The sequence below is a fragment of the Apteryx mantelli genome, chromosome 26, assembly GCF_036417845.1.
Source record: "Apteryx mantelli isolate bAptMan1 chromosome 26, bAptMan1.hap1, whole genome shotgun sequence".
NCBI lineage: Eukaryota > Metazoa > Chordata > Aves > Apterygiformes > Apterygidae > Apteryx > Apteryx mantelli.
In genome coordinates, this window is record NC_090003.1 from 7131236 (window position 1) to 7157039 (window position 25804).

Here is a 25804-nt window from a genome sequence, read left to right on the forward strand (position 1 = left end):
ATGCCGCCGTCGCAGATGGCTGCCCGCAGCCTGGCACCGGGGCTGTGGCTCCTGCTGCTTCTTCAGGACATCCAGGCAGCCCCGCAGGTAAGGCAGGGCAGCTCCGGGAGCCAGCAGCCCCGCAGCATGCCTCTGTAGCCCGGGGCCGGGGGGGGCCGGGGCGGTCTGGGGGCACCCGGGCTGCCGGGTGATTCCGCCCACCAGCTGGGTGCGCGGGGAAGTGGGCGTCTGCAGGAGCTCCATGCAGACAGGTTCAGTGCAGCGCAGTGCGATAAAGGTGTAAAGGAGAGCGCTCTCCGCACAGAGCGGCCGGCACCGTTTGTCCTTGCTGGGACCTCCGCAGGCAGGAGCCGGGGGTAGGAGCCACCGGCCGCACCTTTTCGTTGGTGTTGATGGTGTTACTGCACCTCCGTGCACATCACAGCTAGGGAATGAGAGATTTGTTGGAGGGGGAGGGAGAGAGATATTGTTCTCATTTGTTCTGGGTGAGTGGCTTTTATTTTTGCCTGGAGGGCCAGGTGCTGTCTGACAGGCATGTTCCTTGCAGAGCTTGGCTCAGAGGGCTTCCGCTCTCTCTGCTGGTGTGAGTCTGGTTTGGCAAAGTGAAAGGTGTAAAGGCGAACAAAACAGTAAAATACCTTCCTCTTTACAACTGCCCACCCTTTTGACGCTGACTTTCTCATGAATGGGCCAGGATTTCTGCATCAAATTTACTTAAAATAGACATAGCCCCCTACTCAGCTGGTGCTGTAGATGCAAGCTAACTCCCTGCTCAGATCATATCAGTTCTTGCGGGCTTGTTTGCCCTCTCCCTATGGATCACGCGGCAGCGAGCCCTCAGTGCCTGGCATAAATCCAGATAATTCCTCTGGCTGATTTATGCACACTTGTAGAAAAAAAAAAAAATCAAAGTCACAGAAGCTCTTTGCGTAGGTAAAGTTGAGTAGGTATCCAATTGCACACCCGATTGGTTCCTGAATTGGCCATTTTTCCTGGCAGTGGAAAAACATGTGCCAACTTGAGATACCTGTCTGTACATTGTAAATGAATGATATTGCATGTCACTTGGGCTGCGAGGTGAATTTTACTGAGAGACTGACGCTAATTTGATTAGATCTTTGAAAATAAGCATGTCCTGCATTATCTTCACAGACATTTGAAAAAGATCCTCCTGGCTTTTTGGTAAGAGTAGGAGTTTTCCCTGGTGTCTTTAACTGTAAATTCCCCTCCCACATTGCAAGTTTGCTCTACTTTGCCCTCATTATCTGCCCTGCCACCGTCTCCTTCCTGGAGTACAGTGATTCCTCTATTCTATAGGACTGGAGTCTGCAGTCCTTACTCACTTGAGGAATATTTAGGGGGTCACTCAGATAAGCGTGTCTGGTCTACTGTATGCAAGCTGCTTTGAGAGAAAGGCATTAGATAAAAGATGGTATTTTTGCTATTTGTCATCGCTTTGGTGTTCACAAAATGAAAGGAACAGAGAGAAATTTGGTGTTCTAATCCTTGTCAACATTCAAACTCACTGCAAAATCATCAGTTACCTAGAATACATACTTAGGTCTTGCTGGAATAAGCAATTGGCTTTTTGCTGTGTTTCTGTATTGTGTCTGTCACAGCAGTCTTTGCTTTTGCTGCTGCTGGAAAACAAGTAATACGGTTTAGTGTGAACAAATAACAGCCTATTGGTTATATTTTAAACTATATTCCTCCTCGCTTCAGTCTGCAGTTTGAAGTTTGTTTTAATATTCAGTTAACTCTCAGGTATTAATAATGTCTCTACTATCAAGCAGATGAAACTGAACTACTTAAGGTCTTAGATTATCAGCCTCTGTCTTTAATAGTGTCAGAATTTTGATAGGAGCTTGAAAGGGAGTCAACTGTTCTGCTACAGCATTAGTCAGTTCTAGAACAGCCAATGCTGGTAGAAGATTTTTTTTTTACCGTAATATGCTTTCTTCCTGACTTACAGCTCATTTGTAGCAAGCTAGTTTCTTACTCTGCCTCACCATCACTTTTTCTCTATGAGATCAGAAGCCCATAAATGAATGAGTCAAGCCTTGTCCTGACTGAACTGCAGAGTAGCTCACTGAATTCAGCACCATCTTTGCAATGGCCATTATTTAAATTGGGATAGCAAATGTATTTGTAGATAAAAGGATAGTGAGAAGAGCTACAAAGAGCCTGTTTTCTAAAAACAAATTCTCAAAAACAAACACTGAAAAGTCCAAATGCCCTGCATCAAATATGTGTTTGCCTTATTTAATTGGGTCTTGGTCTGCAATGCTTAAAGAAAAAAAAAAAAAGCTGGTCTGTCAGGTCATTGAAAGTGCTAGCCCAAGGGATCCCTGGCCATCCTGTCACAGAGCAGTCCCAACATGACACGAATTGTGATCTTTTCTCTCTGAGCATGTAATCCAGCTCCTGCTGAATCAAAAACCTTTCATTGACTACATGGAGAAAAAGATTAGTGAAATTCAGTCTCAGTCTCCAGTTTAACAGTATACTAAATCCAGTTTAAGAAGTCCTTGTAGTAGATCAAAAACCGAAGAAAAGTACTGACCTGATATAAACTGATGTCTTGTTTAAATTTGTTTCAAGAATGTGGACAGCTTAACTTTGTAGTGGCAGGCTTTCAGCTGCACCAGGGATTGTTTACTACACCAGCCTAGCTTCTTGCTAGTTTAAATACTTATCTGTTCTCCCACAGCTGGCATAAAGCAGCATCAACTCTACATTGTGTCAAGTCCAATCAAGATCAAATCAATTCTGATATAGTATATAGGTCCAGAAATGATGCCTGCAAGGTTTCACATTACAGCTGGACCAGTCAACAGAGAACTGTCACACCAAGGGGAGGCCCTGTTCATGGCTACAGAGACACCAGCTCTCTTACACTGAATTAAGTGATTGTGCAGCCACAGGATGAGTTGTTTCAGCACAATAACTCACTGAAAATGCAACTTCACAAATTCAGAAAGCAGAAGTTTTGGTCGGATCAGCTCCTAGAACTGATTCATCCTCTAGACACACGGTTGCTCTATCCTAATCAAAGAGGTAGAGGGGAAAGAACATGTGGGTACAAGTTGGAGAGGGGGAGTAAGATTGCACTCTGTGAAGGCAACAAGTCACTGGATTAGCACAGCTGTAATAGACCCATATTTCCACATTGTTAGTTCACCCTTAGTAAAGACCCATCCATTCAGAGCTTCCTCTGATTCAGAGTGAAGGACAAAGACCTATTCTCCACCATAACTGGATTCCTCACCCCCACTCCCTGATACTGCTGTGATCTTCCTTCAGTGTTAAAGTCCTGTTACAATATATATTAATTAACAGAGCTGTCAGTGTTTGTGGAGGTAGAGTCTGCTTTTTGTTCCTGGTTGTGTTTACTGCTAGGCCACAGGTATAGGCTGTATAGGGGATAAGGATTTGAAAGGTTGAAGCTGCATAGTTAAATATTTTTCTTTTGAGAATCAGTCAATATTATATGTCATTGAGATGAAGTTGGGGGTTTCTTCATTGAGATTGGATGGTCTTTTGGGGAGAGGACAGGGAAATGTACAATATACTGCTTCTGCCTCCTTCAGGGAACACCAGCAGATGGTACAGAAACTGCCTTAAAAAGTGAAATTGTGTTAGGCTTTTGCATTTTCCTGACCAAAGATGGTGAGTTCTGTTTCTGTTTTGAGGTTCAGATTAGAGAGTAGGTAAGGAAGAAAGGACAGTCAAGAGATGAAAGGAGAAGAATACTTTGAATATTAATTAAAACAAGATTTTGAGTTTACTGCATTTCATTCTGTTCCTTGTAGAGATGAGGAGAGTAACTTGAGTTTGTTTTGTAAAGCTTATTGGAGATTTCCTCAATGAAGCAAAGCCAGATGCTAGTTACTCATGAGTATGAATTATACCACACTCCTCAGTGTTTCTAAACATTCAAGGAAGAAGAGGGCGGCATTGGGCAGAAGTGAAAGTTCTCGCAGACAAATCCTTCCCTACAAATTAAGCAGTAAGGGGCAAAAATGAAGTGAATCTTCTCTCACTGGCTAACTGGCAATTTCTATAAGTTTATTGGAGACAGGAAAAATGACCAACACTATAAGTAGATAATTTCTTACCACTTTCTTATCTGTGGGTCTCTACACACAGACTATACACCATGGAATCAAGAAGGTAAAACCCTCCAACACTCACAGCTGATGCTTCTTTTCAAGAAGGTGGTAGCATTGAGGTTTTGCAATGATCAGCTGATTTTTTTTCTGTCTTCTTTGATTTTTCCCTTCCTTTCATTTCAAGAGTTATTTATGAGCAATTGGGACCAGCTAAGTCGCCTTAACCTTCAGCTTCTGCCTAACAAAGAGTCTTAATTTAAATTAATTGGTTTTGTTCTGGAAAAATTAGTTATATTAATGATAGTCATACAATCCTGAGTCATTGTAATTATTTTTTTTTCCTGAGTCAGGTTTAAATTTCTACTGTCATCCTAGAACATTAAAAAAAAAAAAAATTCCTTTTGACTTAAGCTCATACTAACAGATGAGGTAATGGTTCAATGCAGAAGACTTTCACTGTTTTCTAGTTTAACCTTATGCATCTTATTCACTGTTTTATAGGAAGCATGCTTGCTTTGATCTGAGTACTCACAACCAGAAATATATTAGAAATGCCTTAATGCTGAGATTTTGTTAGCAATGAGTGCAATAGGAACACAAGTGCACAGGGCTTGTTTTTTTTAATGCCAGTAGCTTTCCCTTCTTATTGTTGTCTTCTTGATCCCTCATATGATAAAGCACCACTTTCTGCATGAATTTTTCCTTTTTCTCCTCATTGCCCTCATGACTTCCTCCCCTCATTTGGGTGATCTGTATTCTGATTAAGGTTTTGCTGATGAGAGGGACATTTTCTTTAAAAACTTCCCCTGTTGGCTACCACCAGTTCAGTCACAAGACTGGAAACCCAGTACATACCAGGCGCCCACCATTGCAGCCGTTGGTAACACAGCTCAAAACTGGTCTAACCATAATATATATCTGTGCTGGGGAGATCAATACTGCTACTGTTGGTCAGAATTTTTCTCAAAATTTCCCTCATCTAAACAGGATCAATCTGTGCTGTCACCAGAATCCTGTACAGCCACAGTGTGACAAGACAACTGGTTCTTCCCCTGCCTGTTTTGATTACAAACAGCATGTGATGCCCCCCAGCAAACTGCTTATCCGGTTTTGGAATGGAAAGACACTTTTAAGTTCCACTGGAAGAGCTCTAGAGAACATAAGCTGTAAGTTCTGCTGTAGCAGACTGACCTACGCTAATAGCAGTTGTCCCCCCTCAGCAATTGAGCTGCAAGTGTTGGCAGGATAGAAAGTGTTTTCAACATTATTGATGAAGGTTTGGGCAAGATTTGGTAAAAGCAAGCAAATCTAAAGTTGAGGAGCCTGTGGGACTGGAGACAGACTATGTCCTTTATGCCATGATGGAACCTGTCTGGGCTTCCCTGGTGCTACCACCACAAAAACATCCACAGTCATAGGTAGACCTTGGATCCAGTATAACAAGGACTTTAACACATCTAAGGCTGAGCAATGATAGAGCCCAAAATGGAACTGCTGATCTTGAATGTTAGAGCTGCAGGGCCTTTTCCTGCCCTCAGCCTTGTGACTGTCATGTCGCTGTGGGTACATACAGGGGTGAGCCAGGAGATCCAAGCTCAGTGCTGGACTAGTCAGACAGTAGGAGCTCACCCAAGTCATTTTGATATTTACCGGTTGAGGATTAGAGATCCTCTTTGTGTTCCAGGCTCAGTCCGTAGTAGGCTACCACTACATGAAAATAGCAAGTTGCCATTGAAAGTGGACGTGTCCTTTCAGCAACCTTAATTTCTAAGAAGTTATTCAAATACATTGCTCCCATAATTCTGGAGAAATCTGATGCTTTTTTTGGCCAAGATACTGAAGTATTTTTGGCTTTTTAACAATCTTGGTTAATCTGCCTTAGAGATATTTCATAACTCAGCATTCGGTCTGCATTCTCTCCAGGAAGACCGAGACAAATATGTATTAAGTATTTTGCAGTTCCTCCAAATTTGGATGGATTTGATGGCTGATGTCTATATTTCTGCAATTAAAAAGGAGAAGCCAATAGCTGAGGAACAAAAAATGAAAAATCACATCAATCGTATCACTTGGAATCTTCTTATATATAGTAATCTAAGATCATGGTCAAATCAAGAAAATGCATAAGATATCTTTCCAATATCTTGGCACAAAGCACTGAGTCAGGAAGGGAGAGGGATTGGTAAACCTGAAATCTGTACCCTCAGTGCTTCTTGGTGAGGTATTTTCTCACAGGCAGTTTAGTCTCTCTCTGTTCCTAACTTTGTCATTGACCTGTCATTTCCTTGTGCTTTTGTTTCCTTCTTTGTACAGTCAGGATAATGGTAAAGAAAGATAACTTCAGAGCATGTATTGAGTAGTAACAAGATGATGAGTTTAGCTGCCTGTATGATGTTGGCTCCTGCTGCTTTCCAAGCATGAAAATTTCTCATGAGAAAATAGCTGTAAATTTTCACTATCATGGAAATCTTGCAGTCATTTATGAGACAGAGAATTCTAGGGTCAAGAACTTTTCCTGAAAAAAGTTTTGGTTTCAGCTTTGACAAAACAAAAATTAGTGCTATTTGCTGAAAGCACTTCCTTTCTGTAAAAATTGTATTAATGTTGAAAACACAAGATTTTTCTGGAAAAAACATATTCCAAGTAAAAAAAAAAAATTACCAATGCCGGTAAAAAGATTACCTAGGAACTGCACTTCTATGGTTCAGTGTAAGTTTTATGGACAGTAGCTTGAGAGGGATTGCTAAGAAATGAACTCTGCCCTGTGATAAGCCATTGTAAATCCAACTGATAATGGTAGATGTCTATTCTTCCTTCAAAGTAGAAGTTAAGTACACTTTCATTAACTCACCTGTGTGTGAAAGGCAACATGCCCAGGTTTTAACAGTTACAAATGGACATCAAGAAAGGTTTGCTCTTTCTTTCCAGTACATGTAGAGATACTTCAAGTTTCTCTGCCTTGTTGCGAGATACACGAAATGCAGGGCATTGAATGTTAGATTTAACTGAGAGTTTGAATACATAGGGAGACTGTTTCCAGAGGAATATATTGGCTGGATTTTTAAGAGTCTTAGTCATCATTTCAAACTGGCTGAGTGGTATAGCTCAGCTGCTTTACCCATTTTCTGTTTCCATCTCCATACCACACTTTTAAGGTGGAAAGGAATTGTTTTCAGCAATCTCTTCCTAATTGGAAATACTAAGCTCATTTAAAAAAAAAAAAAAAAGACAAGCCAATGTTTTACTGCAAACTTGCACCCTTGTTGGAGATGAGGTGTAGGAGGTAGTATTTTACATGTGAGTAGAGTAGTTGCAGGTGGTGAAGCTGATGTAATTCGCACCTTCAGCTGTTGAGTGTGTAAATTACCTCAGTTCAGGCCTACTGCTACCCACTAACAATGCATATGTTTGTTCCTCTTTACCTCATGGCTTTGTCTGGTTATCATTTGTTTTAGTTCATTTATTACCCTGATATTCATTACACATAGACAGAAAAAAGGAAACAGTTAGATGATCCTCATATGCTTGTCACCCCTTCACCCTCTCCCCAAAAGTAGCCTGATCAGACTTCTGCAGAAAATTTGTTAGCACCATCATTTTTTGAAAGACTTGCAATCCTTTGAGACCTTGGCCCTTCACCTTTGTCCTTTTTGCAAGATACATTCTTTGCCTTTTGGCACCTATTTGCTTCAGCACCACACAAAATTGAGGGAGGTTTGGGGGTTCTTACTACAAGCCTTTTTTTTTAATTAGCTTGAATGCATGAAATCTTCAAACTGAGCTCATGAAAAGCCTAGTATATATTAGAGAAGCAGAGCCCATATAATTTTTAGTGACACTTGCTTTCCCCCAGTGACAATTGCTTATATAATTTATTTTGAGCTTTGAAGGCTGAAGCACTAGAGGTATGGGACTTTGTTTATACTAAAGTCCTTAATATAAAGTATGCTATCTACAAAGGGCCAACCTTTCTGCTTAGTTTAAGAGCAGAGCTTTGCATCATTGCACAGCCCATACAGGTCACAGTAGGAACCAAATAGCTTTAGGGTTTGGGGGGGAGAAAAAAAAAAAACAAGAATGGGGAGCCGATGGCTGATGTGTGAAATGTACGTTGTTTATCACTGAAAGGAACCACAGTAGGTTTTGTGCTCATGAAACACGCCAACTGAACAGATGACAAACTCTTGAAGATATTTTGTGGGTAGCTATGAATTAGAAGTAGTGGGGTCTTCAGAAGGCTGTTTCTCAGCCATAGAAACTGTGTCAATGATTTGTTAAAATGACTTTTTCTTTTTCCAGCAGAGCATCTTGGACTTGGCTCAGTGAACAGTAAAGGGTGCTGCAGTGCTGTGCTCTTAACTGGGTTCTTGGAAGCTGCGTTTATTGTGAGGCTGCAGATTTCATGTAGTGTATAGATGGCCGTAGTATCTAGCTGCCCTCTTGTGGAAAGAAAAAAAAATATGTTGAGTACTCTTTCACATGTGAATTTCATAGTTTATGCAGTATTTATGCATAACTCTTGCAGTAATTTATCACACCACTAGCATCAAGGCAAATTCATAATCAGGATTTGCATCATTGAAACTAGGGGCAGAATCTGGTACTAAACTGATTTTCATATTTTAAACAAAATCAGTTTTTAAAAAGCAGCCCCTTCCTTGCACTTGTAGACAGGCACTATTCCTTTATTTAAACCTGAGAAGAGGCAATTAAATAAGATGTAAGCTTATATTTTTCATAAATTATTCAAGAATTTTGTTCCTATCCTGATTTAAAATTCAGCATCATTTGCAGCCAGAGTTGGTTGCACAGGAGAACTAGGAAGAAAGGATCAGATTTTTGTGGCAACTTCCCAGAGATCTTGCAGAGAAACTAATCCAGGATGACTTAGGCATAGCCAGGCTGCTGTCATTTCTTAAATTTTCTTTATAAAACTCAGCAATCCACTCCATATCACTGAAGTGACTCCTGAATGACCCTTTGTCTAAGCATGACTGATCTCATTGTGTCATTTCCTGTTATTTAATTTAGCCTTAAAGTGACTGGCTAACCAGGGTGCTCCTCCACACAGATACAAGGAGATTCCACTTCCTTTTCCTACAGTCTAAGGCTGTCTCTTCAGAAAAGAAAAATACAGGGTACACATTTGTAAACTTGATTTGAGTCAGGTTGAGGGAGACATCTGCTATTTCCTCTATACAGTAAGCTAGAAAAAATGCTTTGCAGAGAGGCTATGTGGCCTAGTGGTTAGTGCAGAAATGTGTCAGGCAGGATTTCTTACTTCTATTACTGGAGCTGGATGAATTTTAATGGTTTCAGTATGTTTCTATTTCTAGTCCTTCTGTTAATTTCTGCACTGACCGAAAGCTCCTGTTTTCTGATGTAACCTCAGACAAGTTATTTAACTTCTGGTTTTTGTGCTCCCACCGTGAAAAGAACAGTATATTAAATAGCAGAATATGGTTGTGAGATTAACTGGCTATTAAGTTTCTGCACTGCATACAAAGGCAGTAGGAAATCATAGGTTTTATTTCTAACAGCAATGGGAAATTCACCTGCAGAAACCAGGATGTAGGTTTGCTGAAATCTTTATTAACTGTTCTAGCATTATCATGCGGGAAAATCTCTGGGTAATCTGCTGGTTCAGTCTCTCTACAAAAAGTTGCCGGTTGTACCTTCTAGCAAATACTGAAAATGAAATTCAGATAACAATGTTTTTAGGTGGTTATTAGGGGAGATGCCAAATTCAAAAATCTGATTTCTTCATCAGAAAACCTGTAGCACTGTAATTTCCCAGAGTATGTAGTGGCCTCTGCCATACAGAAGTGCAGTCTGATTATCTGCTTCTTGATACAATTCATAGCTGAGTCTTTTTCCTAAGCTAACATTAGAACCATTTTGTGGGGTTTTTTTTGTCTAAACAAGTATCAGTGATGTTGTCAAATCAAAGGTTGTTCCTGAAAGCCTTTACTCACAAAATAAATGGGTTTAGTTATTTGTATAAGGACTTCACTGAGTGAATAAGAATTTGTGTCATTCCTTTCAAGGCAAAAACTACTTGTAGGATTTGTCCCCAAATTATAAGTAAAACATTTATTGTTTTACAGTAAACACACGTTTAGGTTGTTAAATTCAAGAATTATGATCACGTAAATAACTGAACAAAAAGACTTGTGTGCTACATTGATAAATGGTGTACAGGCAGCTAGACACAGTAATGTGAACAAATGGAGAACCGCAAAAAAATAGATTTCACAGGATGGATGTGTAGAACTAATATAGAACTAGCTATTAGTTTAAATGATTATTTTTATGGATTATAATCTGGCTAAATTTAGACAGTGTTTACTATGACACCACCTCTTATTCCAGTGCACAAAGAGCTTGAAATCTATAGATGTTTAGGGATTCTCTATTTTATTTTCTACAAAATCCCTATCTCTAATTAGGATGCAATGATTTTAGGACTGAGATTTTTAGCCTTTTTTGATTTTCTAACTGCTACAAGATTTCTAGTGAAGGTGCAAACTAATCTAACAAATAGGCAAGCATTTCTTGGTGACCTTGCTTGGCCCTGCAACTAGGTTCTGAAGGGTGTGTGGAGCTTTGGCTTGAAAAACATTTTTTGTAGGGCAATGCTACTTCCCTTTTATTGTATGAAACAAGGATTTGGCTTCTGACTGCTGAAATGCTTGATGCACAGGTTGGACTACAGTATTCTGATCCTATGTTTAAATCACATTCAGAGAAAAGAGCCTCCTGAGTGAAGATACATACTGAATCATTGCTAAATATATTGAATATTGCAGTCTTTGCTTAAGTTTATGTACAGCAATAATCCAGTTGCTTTTGGGATATGTGGACTTTCAAAAAGCTGCAGACTTTCCCTTACCATTTGCAACCATTATCACTAACGACAGGATACTGGGATCTGCCCTCATACAGCAGTGAATGTTTTCTAATTGTGTCTTTGTTCTGTTTAAATTTCTAGACATTATTAACTCCATCTCGTTCCTGTGACACACTTGAGAACTGGTTCTATGATGAAACTTCACGAAGCTGCTGTTACCAGTGTCCCCCAGGTCAGTATGTTTATAATGCAGTCAAATTAACATGGGGCTTTCTGGTAGAGATACTAGGAGCCATATACATCTACAGATTTGCATTTTGGCCCTGAAGAAAAGTGCAATTTCATGAATGACTCTCTGGTATGGATCCAGATATGAATTTTATTTTCCAGTGCCCTGTTCCTTGTTCAGTCTGTATGCAGAGAAGCTATAAAATGCAAACAAGATAACTTGCTACAAATACCAGTTGTATTTATACCAATTTTTTATTGGTAGACTTGACATTTAGAAGTAGACAGGTCTAAGGATTAATTTCAACTTGTCTCGGAGCATGAAATAGATCAATGAAATTATGAGGCTAAATTTCTTCTGATCAGACACACAAAAAGTATAGAAAGATGGTGTGGAAAATCTGCCATTATCTTCATAGTCAGAACAGTTCAGAAAGCGTCTCGCATGAGAAAGGGAACAACCCCTTTTCAGGGGGCAGAATAAACTTCGTCGGAAGCTAGCCATGACTCAAAGGCACATGAGGTCAGAAGCAGGAAATACCTTGGTGAGACAAGAGTCCTGGAAATGTCTGAAACTCCCCCTATTGGCCAAAAAGCCCCTCAGTGGGTGGGGCATTTTATGGTACTTCACCGTCACCCATTTCTTGTTCTAGAAATGTTTCCTTTTCTTTTTCTTTTTGAAAGGAAAATTTTGACATTTATTTATGCTCTAATAATAAAGAAAAGTTTAGTGCTTGGTTTGCTAGCATTTCTATGAAGTTATGTCAGGGTCCCCATTGGGACATCCTGCACTATTCCTGAGCACACCACTAGAATCATTCAAAAGATGTATGAGTAAACAAGACCAAGGGACAGAGAAGCTGGTCCCATAAAAGAAAAAAAGATGTGGGAGGTGCTGATTTTGAACTGATCCAAAGAAAAGAGCCTCTGTTCTCCTTCAAAGCCATACTTTGCAAAAATTCCCACAGTGAAAAATGTCATAGCAGGGTCTCTAGCAGACATCTGATCCCCATCTAGTTGTAATGAGCTGCATCTCTTGAACATTTCACCTCTGCATGTTCCTGAAACTTATTTTGTTGCCATGTCCTCATGTGTCAGTCTTGGACATCACTTCACATCCTCCAGGGTTTCCTTCACAACAGGAGCTCATTCATAAGAATTTTTTTTCTTTCTCACCTTCCACTACTCCTTCAATCAGTAACCTGTTCATATCTGCTACTAACTCAACTGCTCACTACAGAGAAAAAGAAGTTCTTCTAAAGTGCCCCTTAATCAGAGTGGAGCATCTCAAACTCTTGATGCAGCCTGGCTTTACTCTCCTTGGTGTTCGAGCCCACATGTGTACAGCTTTCACTCTGAGCATACTGACCCACGTGCAAGCCACATCCTCTGTTTCAAAGCTAATTTCAAGCTCAATTTCAAGATAAGCTTCAAAGCAAACCTCAAAAGATTGTTCTAATCAATTGATACAGTTGCCACTTCTCTTTTCAAGTACTTATTCATCTCCAGGTAAAAGGAGACTTCATACAAGGGACCCTGGGAGAGCATTATTTTATTGTCATCACAGAACACAGCATTTCCCTCCTCTAGAGGGGAGGAACAGAGATTTTCATGGAGAATAATGGCATATGTGGTAGAACAGCTCATGTTATGCAGAAGCTGACTATTCCACTTTGCTTCTGTTTATGGTTTGTTTTTTCTTTTTACTTTGTTTTAGTCTCTAAATCAGATATGCAGCTCCACAGGACAGTGCTGCTATCAATACTCAAATAATTTCCCACCCACAGTTAACAGCAATTCCACAAGAGTGAATGAATGCACATACTCAAAAAAGAAAAACACTTACATCATCTACTTACTTTCGGTACCTTTTTTCTGTACGGGTTATTGCAGCTGGTATTCTTACAGCTCAGGCTTTTATCTGTATGCTGACCTATCAATGCACTGAGTGGAGGACAGCTCCAAAAGACACTGTTAGATAAGCTTCAAAGCTAATGCACCTGGAACACACATCCCTCAAGAGAGGGACCCATATGTGCAGGAAATCTTGAAGAACAGAAGTTATAGCTTCTGGGAGATTGGGAGGAGGGAAATGACGCACATACAGGTACACATGTGCAGTTCAAGTGCTGAGATTCAGACCATTCCAGCAGTCAGCCCTCACCTTGAAAAGAATAATTTCAGACAAGTAGTTTTGAGGAGGTGGAAATGACATGTTTCAGGCTTGTCTGGTGGTATTTAGTGGGCTAAATATAGCATAGCTGTTTTTACCTGCACTCCCACATCATGTTTGCCAAAATGCTTAGTAGGCGGGTTGTTATTCTGCCAGGTTTCCCCTTCCTGTTGTTAACCCTTTCTGACTGGGTGATGCAGGCTGTATGCTGAAACTTGGCTTTACTTCTCTCCTGTTTGCCATCTGTGACACATTCAACTCTTTGCCTGTCTGTTGCTGCTTTAGCTTTTCATTTTGCCTCTGCAACTGCCACTGTTCCTTACCCACTAATAGTTATTGCCACCTCCCACCAAGGTCACAAGGTCACAGCTGACTGCTGCGCCTTCTAATTTCCTTGGCATTATGGCCAGTGGTAGAATACCTAATCTGTTGCTTCAGGAGCTGAAATGTTAGGGATGCTTCTGTTCTAGCCTTCCCCATACTCCCAGCAGGTTATTGTACCCGGCTTGCCAGCTGGACACTTCTGAAAGCTTGTCACTGGAGAATGATTACTGGACATAAACATAGAGTCATAGAATAAGTTAGGTTGGAAAGGAGCTGTAAAGATCAGTCCAGCCTACTGCTCAACCTCATATGTGCTACATATACGCTGAAGATCTGAGAGATTCAGGGCAGTGTGCGTTCAAACTGTGAGCAATGAGTCCAGTGAATTGGAGGTGTCCACAGAGAAACTGTATAGCATATACACTCAACATCAGAAAGACATGCACACGTAGTATGATTTGTACATGGACAATGAGTGCTTTCCTCAGATGTTCAAAGAAAAACAACTGTAAAGTTCAACCATCTCACTCATGACTGTCAAGGCAACTGTAAAATTATTTGAACTGCTTGGAAACCAACCTACCACAAACTTGCTAGGTGGATATATGGTACACTGTAAGAATTACAGTTTTTTCACCTTCCATTCTATAACACAAGGGTGGGAGTTGGAGATTGTCCCTGTATGAGTCCATGTGCACCAAGGAGATTCTGGAAGCTTTTGAAAGAAAAAGTAATGCCTTAGGTAACAAAATATCAGGGCACAGTTGCTATAGACAATAAAAAATTTAAAAAAGCAATTGCCTGATGACTTTATAATGGCAAGACAATATTGCCCTCTCTGCAGATTTGTCAGTTTTTTCCAACTCTCAGCAAATGACTTCTCATGTGCCTATTCTGCAGCAATCCATAGTAATGACTGTGATGTTACCAGGCGTAGTGTTACTGTAACAGGACAACTATGATCCCTTGAATGGGAAAGGCAAGAATGAGTTAGAGAAACCAAGTGACAGGTGCCAAGAGAAGACTGTGGTAGCAGTAGCATGTGAAACAGGTAAATGAGTATGCATTACGCCTTAGGATGGTTGTCTCCTGTACTTCAGAATGGGTATCCTCCATATTTTGGTTTTCTTCCTCCAGGCTATGTTAAAAAGAAAGCGTGTCCCACAGACCCACATCATTGCATGAGATGTGGACCTGAACAATATCTAAATGAGGCATCCCAGAAGCCACGATGTGATGCTTGCGTATCATGCACAAAAGGTAGTTGCTTTGCTTTCCCTCACGCATACCTCACATAGTGATATACTCTCTATATATTTTATTCACGCTTTACTTGTATTTTATTTATGTAGAATTGTTAGCAGAGGAGTTATCCATCCTTGGCTTCTGTTTTAGAGAGCAGAATGCTACCTTGCACATAATCAGTGTCACTTCCTGTGACTGCCTGAAAATTCTCTCATCCAAATGCCATCCAAGTTTAATTTCTGCTTTCTGTCTTACATTAAAGACATTTGTCTGCAGGCTTTGTCTGCAGGCTTCACCAATTATTCGTGACTTAAGTTGCCATGGCAAAGAGTGTCAACAGTCCATTCTGTTTCCCAAGTCTTTGAAGTGATGTTCCTCAGCTTTGGTCCCCTCTTTGCCTCTCCCTTGCAGGGTGGTCCCTTCTTACTCCCACAGTTTCTTCCCTACAGAATCTGACCTTGTGGAAAAAGCCCCCTGCTCCTTCAATTCTAGCCGTGTGTGTGAGTGCCGACCAGGCCTGTTCTGTCAGACCCCTGTTCTGAACACCTGCATACGATGCCAGCAGCACACTGTTTGCGAGCCTGGTTTTGGAGTCAAAGTCAAAGGTAGAAATTCTTCCATGTTTTGATCTTGGCCATAGGCCTGGACCTGGTGCATTTTGATTGGTCCTCACTCACTTATTTTTCTTCAGGCACCTCAACAACTGATGTTTCTTGCGAAAAGTGCCCTCCTGGGACCTTCTCCGATCAGAAGTCCAGCACCGACATCTGCAAGCCCCACACTGAGTAAGGCCATGGGTTTTTAAAGTGACTAACTAATTGCATAAAGGACCTGAAAGGAAATGTAAAGCTAATAAAGCTGAAGGGAGATCTGTCAGCTCTTTTGGTGCAAAGTATACAGATTTATCTGAGTGCCAGTAGTATAGCTTTGTGCCCACGTGCAGAGTTTAGAAGGCCTGTCTTTATACCTGTTGCACAGCTTTGTGTTGGAGGGAAATAAGAATCACTTTTGCCTTATTTTTAGTTTACCGAGTACAGTGGGATTATACATGTATTTGAGTATTGGGTTTGCATCCAGCTCAAGGAACAGTGCCAGAGGGGTGAGAAGAGGGTTCATGACCTTGTCACTAAAAGCAAATAAATCCACTTGGCACAAAAATGACCGAAGGGGTGTTTGTCACATAGGAAATCTCCTTCTTATCTTCTACCATGCAGTTGCCTCTAGCAGTGATACACTGTTCTCTTTCATTCCCTAGCTGTGCCAAATTAAACAAAGTAGCACTAAGCAAAGGAAATGCCACACACGATCAAGTTTGCATGGACCAAGCTCCCACTTACCTCACCTCAGGCATCTTGTCTGTGAGATTAAGCAATGAAACAAATAACTCTGATGTGACGAGGCTTGAGGAGAAGCTGGTGACCGTTGCTAGTATCCTTCTAAGTGACACAACAACTGAAAACCCCAGTTCAACTGCTGAGGAGAAAGCTCTGGCTGGCACTTTTCCTACCTCAGATGTAGCCAAGGGGAAGACAACAAGGGGAGGTAACAAAGATAAAGCATTTGCTCTGTCTAGCAGGTTTTATTTGGATATATTTTTGGGAAAAGCTATCTTCATGTGGGAGCTTCCCACAAATCCCCACAGCTTGTGAAATGGTGTCCCGCAAACACGCGGACATACTAATAGTCCCCCCTCTGCCTTTTCTTGGCCTCTCCTGTCCACCCTTTCCCTTTCTGTGCTATAGGTCTTGTTCTTTGGGGAGTGGTTCTCTCTGTGATAGTGCTACTTGTGGGCATGCTGTTATTTTGGAAATGGAAGGTTTGCAAGAGACGGATCCTCATCCTCAAAGGAAAGCGTGAGTTTTTAAAGCCATAACCCATAGCATGCTGTCTAATCTCCAAGTATGTGCCATATGGGAACTATAATATCTCCTAAAATTTTAGGAGATCACTGGGGAAGAGAATATTTACTAGCGCCTGGTGAAAGCAGGCCAGATAAGGGTTCTAGGCAAACTGTTTGTTCAGCATCTTGGAGAACATTAGGGAAAGATTGAAGCAGCTGTGAAGTTATGGAGGAAGATGCTACAAGCTGGGTGGGGAAATGGTAACCAGTGATTTCTTCTTTCAGCACCAACACTAAATTAAATGATACCTGTGTTTTCTGAAGTCCTTTGTGAGTATTTGTTGGTTCCTGGGATCAGGTTTGATGGCATTGAGCTGGAAAGCAAGAGAGATTTTTGCTGGTAGAGGCGCTCTGTAGCTTTGCCTAAGTTACCTGTCGGGTGTACCTGCACTTCCACATTCCTTCTTTTATGGAAAGCAGGATGTGCACGTGGTAGGTTGTTTGCATGTGAGCAGGGTGGCTGGCTGGTCTCACGGCTAGACCTGTGGGTGTGGTAATGCTGTTATAGTCTGTATGCCCCATGATGAGTTTTGCTAAATGAATGGTCTCTTTTATCAGCACATCTGTATTCAGTCTCCAGACACAAATCCAGGCCCAGGTCTCAAGGTGAGTGACTGACTGACAGGAATTGTAATCCATTTGCCTAATGAATAAATGGCTAGTTTTAATTTGGAACTTTAATTTATGGAACTTTAAAACATGGAACATTTTCATGTCAAATGGATGGATCCGACATGCAAACGGTCCTGTTGTCTGTCATGTGCAGCCAAGAAATGCTGTGGATATGACAGTCCACTAGATGGCACTTTTTTCCCATTGCACCTGAATGGTTGGGTGATGCAGCAGTGCTGGGAGGCCCTATCGGAAAAATGCCCAGGTCCCTTGTTCATTTCTGGGCATTAAAATCTGGGTGGCGTGTTAGCCACAGCAACCTGTACAAATCCCCTGGAGTAAATTCATTTTGCCCTCTTAACTAATCCCCCCTCAGCATTTCCATTTCCATTGACTGCCCTGTTCTCTTGTGTTAGATTCTTCTAATCACTGTATATCAGAGCATCTTCCACTCACTCATTTGGGAATGGGATTTAACACCTCTCATGTGCAGCTCAATTTTCTCAAAGTGGAATTTTGCTCTCTCACTTGCCTTATACAATAGATCCTGTTGCTGTGCAGCACTAAAAGGCTGACATGTTGAAAATACAGGTGGCAGCACCTCAGAGTGAAGTTAGATAATAAACCTGAGCCTGCCTAGCTTCATGGTACTGCCGAAGGGTGCTGTATGCTCCATTCTCCCACATTCCTTCTTCTTTCCCCACTGTTCCCTCCCTCCATCCTTGCATAAAATCCAGTCCCCTCTGCACCACCTTTTAATATTAATCTGACCACACTATGAACCGATTCATTTTGTTAATCCAGTCAAAAGCTATTCACTTTTCTTTTTTTAATAAGTTGTTCAGCTTAACTAGCAAGTGTTATCAGTTCATCATGTGGTTAGATGAGCACCAGTTGTGGTGTGAGGGAAGTGACGGGGTGGCCACAAAGGGTTTTGGGGAAAGCAGGACCTCACACTCTTGGCAGCAACATGTCACTGGTTTATCTCAGCCATATCATGTAAGTGTGCCCTCAGTGGTAAAGAAAGGATAAGACAGGTGGGTTAAGCTGTAGAGTAGGTTTAGGATATGGCCAGGTGATAGAGCAAATATTAATTTTTTTTTGGTTGCTGTGAATTTTCTTCTGATATTGTTTCCTCTTTCCATTACAGGTTCTGATCTAGTGAACAAAAGTGCAGTAAGTGTGAATGATATTCCAAAATAGACCACTTTCCCTTCCATTGCAAAAAATGAATGATGTTTTCAAATATCCTGTTAAATAGTGCCAGCCTTTTTATTTGGACTTTTCACTGTAACCTGTGATCCCCTAGGCAAAGGAATGAGATGTATTAGGACTGGCTACTTTTACGTCTTGGGCCCCATTCTGCAGTGTTTAATGTGGTGTTAAATAATGTGATGCTGCCACTCTTGCTTATGAAGGGAGTATTTGGCTTGGCCCTATGCCATTCATGTGTCATTCCATGGGACAGAAACCAAAATCACAGGAAGAACATGCCTTTTCTGCCTTCTGGGAGAGCTTCATGCATCACCCCCGTCTTCTCTTGCTGCTCCAGTCACACAAGTGGGATTCAAACTCTTCTTCTGTCTCCCTCCATGTCATCTTCCTCCTTTGTAGGGCTGGACATGGCCATAATATGGGCACAAGGAGGGTGTTGTTTGTCTGGCAGAGTTTCCATCAGGACCAGCTTCTGGTTTAACAGTATAGGTTGCAGGTTATTAGCCCACGTGGTTTTTTTTGAAATTATTATACATTTCCATCCAGGCTGGGAGTGTGTTGCTAAGTAACAACAACAACAACAACAACAACAACAACAACAAGGCAAAGCTAGTATCCCAATGTGCAAATGAACAAGACAAATTTTAGTCATCATGGTAACAACAGAAAGGAGGTTCTCAGCTGCTGAAATCATCACAATTCCATTTGGTCCTCCAGTTTTAGTGAAATTATGGCAACTTTCATCCTCTGAGTCTTCTAGTTTTGAGTTTATTAAGCTTGTTGTCTTTAAATCTACATGGTTGCTAATGAAAATGCTCTTTAGACTAAGTTACATGTTTTCAAAAAAATTCACTTTACTCTTTAGATGTTGTACATACACACACAGAGACACAAGACATTTCTCATTCTAACAAATCTGGTTGCAAATAGCTATGGTAATTTCAACATATCATTGCTAATTCCTAAGTTGTGGGGAGCTTCCACTCTTGCTTTCATAGCAAGTCAGACACATGAAAGAGTTTAAATTCCACATTTCAAAATCTTACTTTGTTTTTTTCCTTTCAAACCTTCTGGAAACAGAAACAGAGCTAGCAACCATCAGAGGTTTGTGATGTGGGACATTTAGCTTTTCTCAGATTCTAGCTCCTCTTTTAAAGGACTGTTTCTAATTAATTCTGGAACAGATTTCTTCAAATAATACTTAGTCTGAGGTTATTTCTCCTATCCGAGATTCTGCTGCGGCACTTGCATTTTGAAGTTCAACCAGTTCAGCCTCTGGCTTGTTTTTATTTTTTATATTTTTAGTTTATATTTTTAGTTTTGATTGTTTGTCTCTCTCACCGTATGACTACACATCTGTACAGGTTTGTCCTCTGATATTTAATTATCTCACTACTAAATATGGAGAATATCTTGTTAAAGTTCTTTCTGAACAAATCCCTTAAAAATTCTTACCTCTAGCATCTTTCTTTATTACTTGTGTTATACTCTGCTGAAATGTGCCACTAAGCTGCAGCCTCCAGAATACAGCTACTATTACATGACAAGATAGCAGACTCTGCAACAGAGCATACAGTGTAAAACTTGCAAGGGAGGTAAATTTTGTCCAAGAATGCAACACTTCATACAGGGAAGGCAGGGTCTCAGATTATTTTATGTTCTCATCCTACACACAATAAAAGACCTTGTGCCCAGTGAATGTAGGACTGATGGCTTACTTTTAAAGCACAGGGATGTGACCTCTGGAAATTCATTTGACTTCCCAGTGCCTCAATTTACTTGCCAAATGGAAAGATGATATTTAATGAATGTGTGTAAAGAGCTGAGTCAGATTTGCAAAGTGGCAAATAGATGGAATTACAAAGGTACATAGGCATCTGAGCTGCAGACAAGGCAGTGGAATTTACCAAAGCATCCAGGCAGGTTCAGGAAACTGGATTTCAGTGAAAGTGAGGGATAGAACCTGCTTAGTCATTCTTGCAAATCTCACTGAAAACCTATCTGTGACTTTAGGCATATAAATGCTGTTTTAAAATATGATCTTAAGTAACACAGGAATCTAGTTGAAAGAAACTTATATTCCTATATCAATTAGGCACTTTGGAAAATTTTTCTCCCTATGACAGTGGTCCTGTGAGGCACATTATATTATTCTGACTGCCTCAGAAGGATTCTGTAGATTATTGCAGTTCTCACAGGTGTTATTTTTAGGTTGATCCCAATTCTACTCTCTTCTTTATATTGGCAGATCTTGCTGACTCCTGACAAAGTGCCAGAAGAGAAGGAGTTAATTGACAGAACCCTCCCTTTGGAAACCAACAACAACTTGGTCTCCAGCACAGAAAAAGCAGGTAGTCCTGATGTGAGTCTGACTGATGTGACGCAGAGCAATGGAAATGCCCCAGATTGCCCTGCTGATTCTCGAGTGAGAGACCACACAAATAACCGAATTGGTGAGTCTTGCATTTTTTTAACTTCATCTTTTCAGTTTTTTAATCATGGGCACATCATGTCCTTCTGAAATTATTATTAAACTGCAAAGTATCCAAAGCCTTTGCAACATAAATTTTGGCATGTTTATTCATTTGAATATAATGCTTTCTTATTTTCACATTGACTTAGTCTCTTATGAACCTGACAGAAGTGTGCTTTGTTCTTCCTCCTCTTTTTCATTCCAAAAAGTATTAGTTTGCAGAAGAAATTTGAAAACTGAAATATTTCATCTTGAAAATGTTGCTGTAATATTTAATGAGTGTTGTACTTCACATGCCTAAAGCTATCATTTTCTTCTATTGGTTTCACAGTAGCAGCTTCAAATATATCTCCCCTTAGTATCCTGGGAGAAGAATGCCCCATGAAAGTCTTTGACCATGGCACAGGGTAGGCGATAAAGTCTGGCAAGGAAGCTTACTCACAGCAGGAGAATTGTTACTTGAGACACAGTCTGCATGAGACATCCTGGCAACATCTCTAAACCCAATTTTAAGGGCATTTGAAGGTTTTTTGAAGGAAAAAAAGATTTCTAATACAAAATTTGACAGTTTTTCTTACAAAATGTCACTCAGTTAAAATCCATTTTCTATCCAAAGAATTCTTGGTAGATAATAAGAAGTGAAAGAAAACTGGAACGTTTTTTCCAGACCTGGTCACTTGACTTTCAGTTTACCATGTGCAGTATTTTTGGTGTGAGTCAAATCCAAAGAGTTAAAAAATAGCTGTTTTTTTGGGATTTCTGGAATCCAGTTCCGCTTCTTTTGGGGCAAAAGCGCAGAAAGAATATGGAAAAGCAAAAGCAGAAAATGCAGCTTCTGTTTTCCATGCCACAGACCATGCCACAGACCAAGAGATTCTTTTGTTACTCTAAGCAGTTCAAAGAACAGGCTTTGGCAGAACGATTACTCCCTGTTTGGGGGGAGAGAGTGCTATCTGAGGAGGCAGAATGGTCAAAGGAAATGAACAACATAATTCCCTGCCATTCCCTACTCCTCCTGTTTCCCTCCTCTGTACGTGTTGCTTACAGAGAAGATGAAATATCATTTCCTTTCCTTCTGTCAGACCCTGGGCTGAATTCATAAAGGAAGGTGGGCACACAAGGCAAGAGCTTGTCTGCCAGCCTGTGAAATACTGCAGCTTAGCCCAGTTGTATGGTTAAGTTGCTATTTCTTATGTCTCCATTTGGTACAAGCTGTATAACTTTGAAATAAACATTTTCTCTGGCAATCAGACAAGTAGCAGAGACAGACCCAAGCCAAAGAATAACACTTAAAGGAAATTCAGGCTTAAGAACAATGTGGAGGATATAAGTTGGCTCTGTTTTGCATGGGGCGTTGGACCAGATGACCTCCAGAGGTTTCTTCCAACCTAAATCACTCTAGGATTCTGTGAAGAACAACCAATTATTCCTATGGCTGGGGGTGCCTGTGCATGGAAGTAAGAGCTCTCATTTCCCTCAGAGTGAATTTATTTAATCACTAAAATGTATTAAAAAAAAAAAAAAGTGCACCTTTTCTCTCTTCAGCCCATTAGTTTATTTTTAAGCTATTGTATTCATTTTCTGAGTTAGGTACCTCAGTACAGTGTGGAGTGAGGGAGAAGGGAGGCTTCTCTCTTGCAGGAAAGGTTAACTAACAGGCCAGGATCCTAGAAGGTATAAACTGGGCCTGTGAAAGGTACTTAAGACTTTAGATAAATTTGTACTGGGCTTTGGCTCTGCTTGGCAATAAGAAGGAAGGTAGAATTTCTAGGTAGCTGTCATTCTAAGCTGCCAGAAGAGCAAGATCTTTAGATTAGATTTAAAGTCTGATATTGTGAAATAGCTTTTCAACTTTAAAAAATAATTTCCTCTTTTTTTTTTTTTTTTTTTTTGAAGCATGTACGTAATGTGGAAGGATCCTTGTGATTGACTGGTACCCTTTCAACAGCTGGTCATCAAACAGTCTGAAAAATGTGTCACCTGTTGGAGACCACAGATTTTGTGTTGCACTATATTCACACTCTTATCATGGCCCAACAGATGCTAATGAACAAGAGTGGTTGTTACACTTAGCTCATAGAACAAGGTTCCTAGAGATACTTTAAAGTGAAGCAGAAGTTTAGACTTTTTTTCTTCCAGTCTGTTTCAGAGTCTGCTGGAGCCTTCTGGCATCCGGTGTGAACTTTGCAGTAGCTCTGAATCATCCCTCTCAAGTCACATGGCCTTTACTTCTGTTTCTATGTCTTCATCTTTTAATACATGTTTCACCAGCTCCAGCATTGCCAACATGTCAGAGTACAAAATCTGCATAATATTCAGTTCCCAAACCAGGTTATTTTGGTCTTACTGGAGCTGACCTTTCCTTACTGAATACTCTTTATTTTTTTCTGTGAGTGATGGACTTAGGATGAATGTGATGATTTGACTTACCATCCTCAAATATCTCCAAGCAATTGTGAACAATACCTGCAGTGTCTGATCTACAGCATCCTTTTGAATACAATGTAAGCTTCAAGCCACAGCAAAGGCCTTCTACTCCTTTGGTAAAGGAGTGGGTTCAACATGTTGAACACTAGTTGAAGTGTATCCTGGAAAAATTTGTAGCTGATTCTCCATTGGAAAGAAACAGATTTCTCTGCTGGTCCTAAGACCCCAGGTCAATTACCTGGAGTTTCTGTACAGTGCTGATCTTTGCCCAAAGGCTGCTTTTAATGCAGATATTGTTGCTCCTAAAACCAGCAGGAGCATAAACTTTGGGTCCTCCACAGCTATCCTCTTCAGATACCAATTAATCATTTCTTCTAATGGACCCTTGCAAATATTTCACTGCCTTTTCTAATTCTGCTTTCTCCTGTAGTCCCAGAGCATCTGCTTCATCACCAGCGAGTTAGATCTACTTGATCTAAAATGCCCAGATTCCGCTTGACAGTGCTCCAAAACCAGACAGTGTAGTATAGGATGTCCAAGCCATTTTTATCACTTAGTGTGTTCAGTGCTTGCTTTGATTCCAAAATGAAAAGCACCTTATAAATAACCAGTGAAATAGACAACTCATAATATGTGAATTCCAAAAGCTTTAGTGGCTTAGCAAATTCTGTGTTTTCACAGTGATAGGCTTGATCTGAATACCTCTGATTAAAAAAAGAAGAAAATAAAAGAAAAATTAAGTACCACATCAAAATTTTGCAGGAAAAGGAACCATCTCTAGAGACAGCAGTGATTGCTAACTATGCTCAGCACTATTTTTTTCCTTCCTCAGAAAAGATATACATCATGAAAGCCGACACTGTCATTGTGGGGTCCATTTCAGAAGTGTCTAGTGGCAAGAACTGTGCTGTCAGAGGATGTGAAAGCGATGTTGATGTCCAGGAAAACACGGAGGAAGAGGAGCTGGCAATGCACTATCCAGAGCAGGAGACAGAATCTTTTCCCGGGAATGATGTCATGGTTCCTGTGGAAGAGGAGGGAAAGGAATTTCATCACCCCACCACTGCCACTGAAAAGTGATATCCCATTGAGAAGAACCTGATGTGTGAAACTACAGAAACACCCAGTGTGGCAATGATCCTGAATCTACTACCAGGGAGGTGAATGCATATTGCTTTAGGTAATCTGAAAAGCGGTATATAACACAGAAACACATTCAAAGAAAGAGCGCTAGAACCTATTTCATCTAACAGATGAGAGGATCATCCAAAGCAGTGAGAAGCATTGGCCTTCATAGCTCATCATCAAATATTTCTCTCTTCCTCTGTCTCCCCCAGTATCATGCTGGAAATTAGTTTGAATCAAAGCTACAAAATTCAAAGGACTTCTGGATACATACTCAGGTTTCATGGCTTGCTTCCTCTGCATGAAGAAATGGATTAAAACCTACATCTGATTATTTGCGCTAGCTGTGAAAATTCTGGCCAGAATCTGGAGTTAAGCTTGAGACCCAGCCCTGTTTTTTCTATTCCAGTATTACCAACACTTTTTTTTGTCATACATTTTGCAACATCTGCTATTTTTCTTAAGGCCTCTACTCTTGAATGAAAATGATAATTTCTGTTTTCACTAACACAAACAGAACTCTTAAGTTTATGGACTTCATGTTTCTTGAGGAAGCATGACCAAAAGGTGCCTCACAGGCTCAGAAGACAGAAGGCAAATAAAACTAATTGCAGCCTGTCATAGTTTAGGCCAATATCTGTATTTTTTGAGGTCTGATTTATGGTTTTTGATTACTTCAAGTCATCAGTAAGGCTAAAAACGGCCTCTTGTGATGAAAGCCAAACTATTCTCAACATTTAGATGTTGAACAAACTATGGACTTAGCCGAGCGTGGAGTTTGTAAAAAGAGAGAAGAAGGAAATAAACTGATTTTCTACAAAAAGCAAGGAACTGAAAAATAGCCACAGTAGTTATTTCCTATAACGTTGTTAATTTCTGCTTGTTTTAGAAGAATTGCTTATAATCATCTGGGTGATGCTGATTTGCATGTCTTTGTTCTTAAAAAATTTCTGTTTTGTTTCGTAGTCAACTGGCTTGTCTTACGCAAATTCTTTATCTTTTATGCTGCTTTTTTGATAACTGTAAATGTAATAGCGCTATGTTTTCACACAGGACAATGGAAAATGAGCAAGATGACAAAGTGTGCCTTAATAGTCAAAAAAAGGAACCACAAAAACAA

The 25804-nt window shown here is 40.4% G+C and overlaps 1 protein-coding gene across 1 annotated transcript; it reads left to right on the top strand.

Moving 5' to 3' along the window:
• On the top strand, window positions 1–25804 carry TNFRSF8 (TNF receptor superfamily member 8). Its single transcript, XM_067311285.1, has 11 exons — window positions 1–87; window positions 11104–11194; window positions 14825–14947; window positions 15382–15537; window positions 15624–15717; window positions 16188–16474; window positions 16675–16785; window positions 17391–17438; window positions 18595–18620; window positions 20908–21112; window positions 24392–25804. Exons 1-11 carry the CDS (start codon window positions 1–3, stop codon window positions 24637–24639), a joined length of 1476 nt encoding a protein of 491 aa, XP_067167386.1. The 3' UTR covers window positions 24640–25804.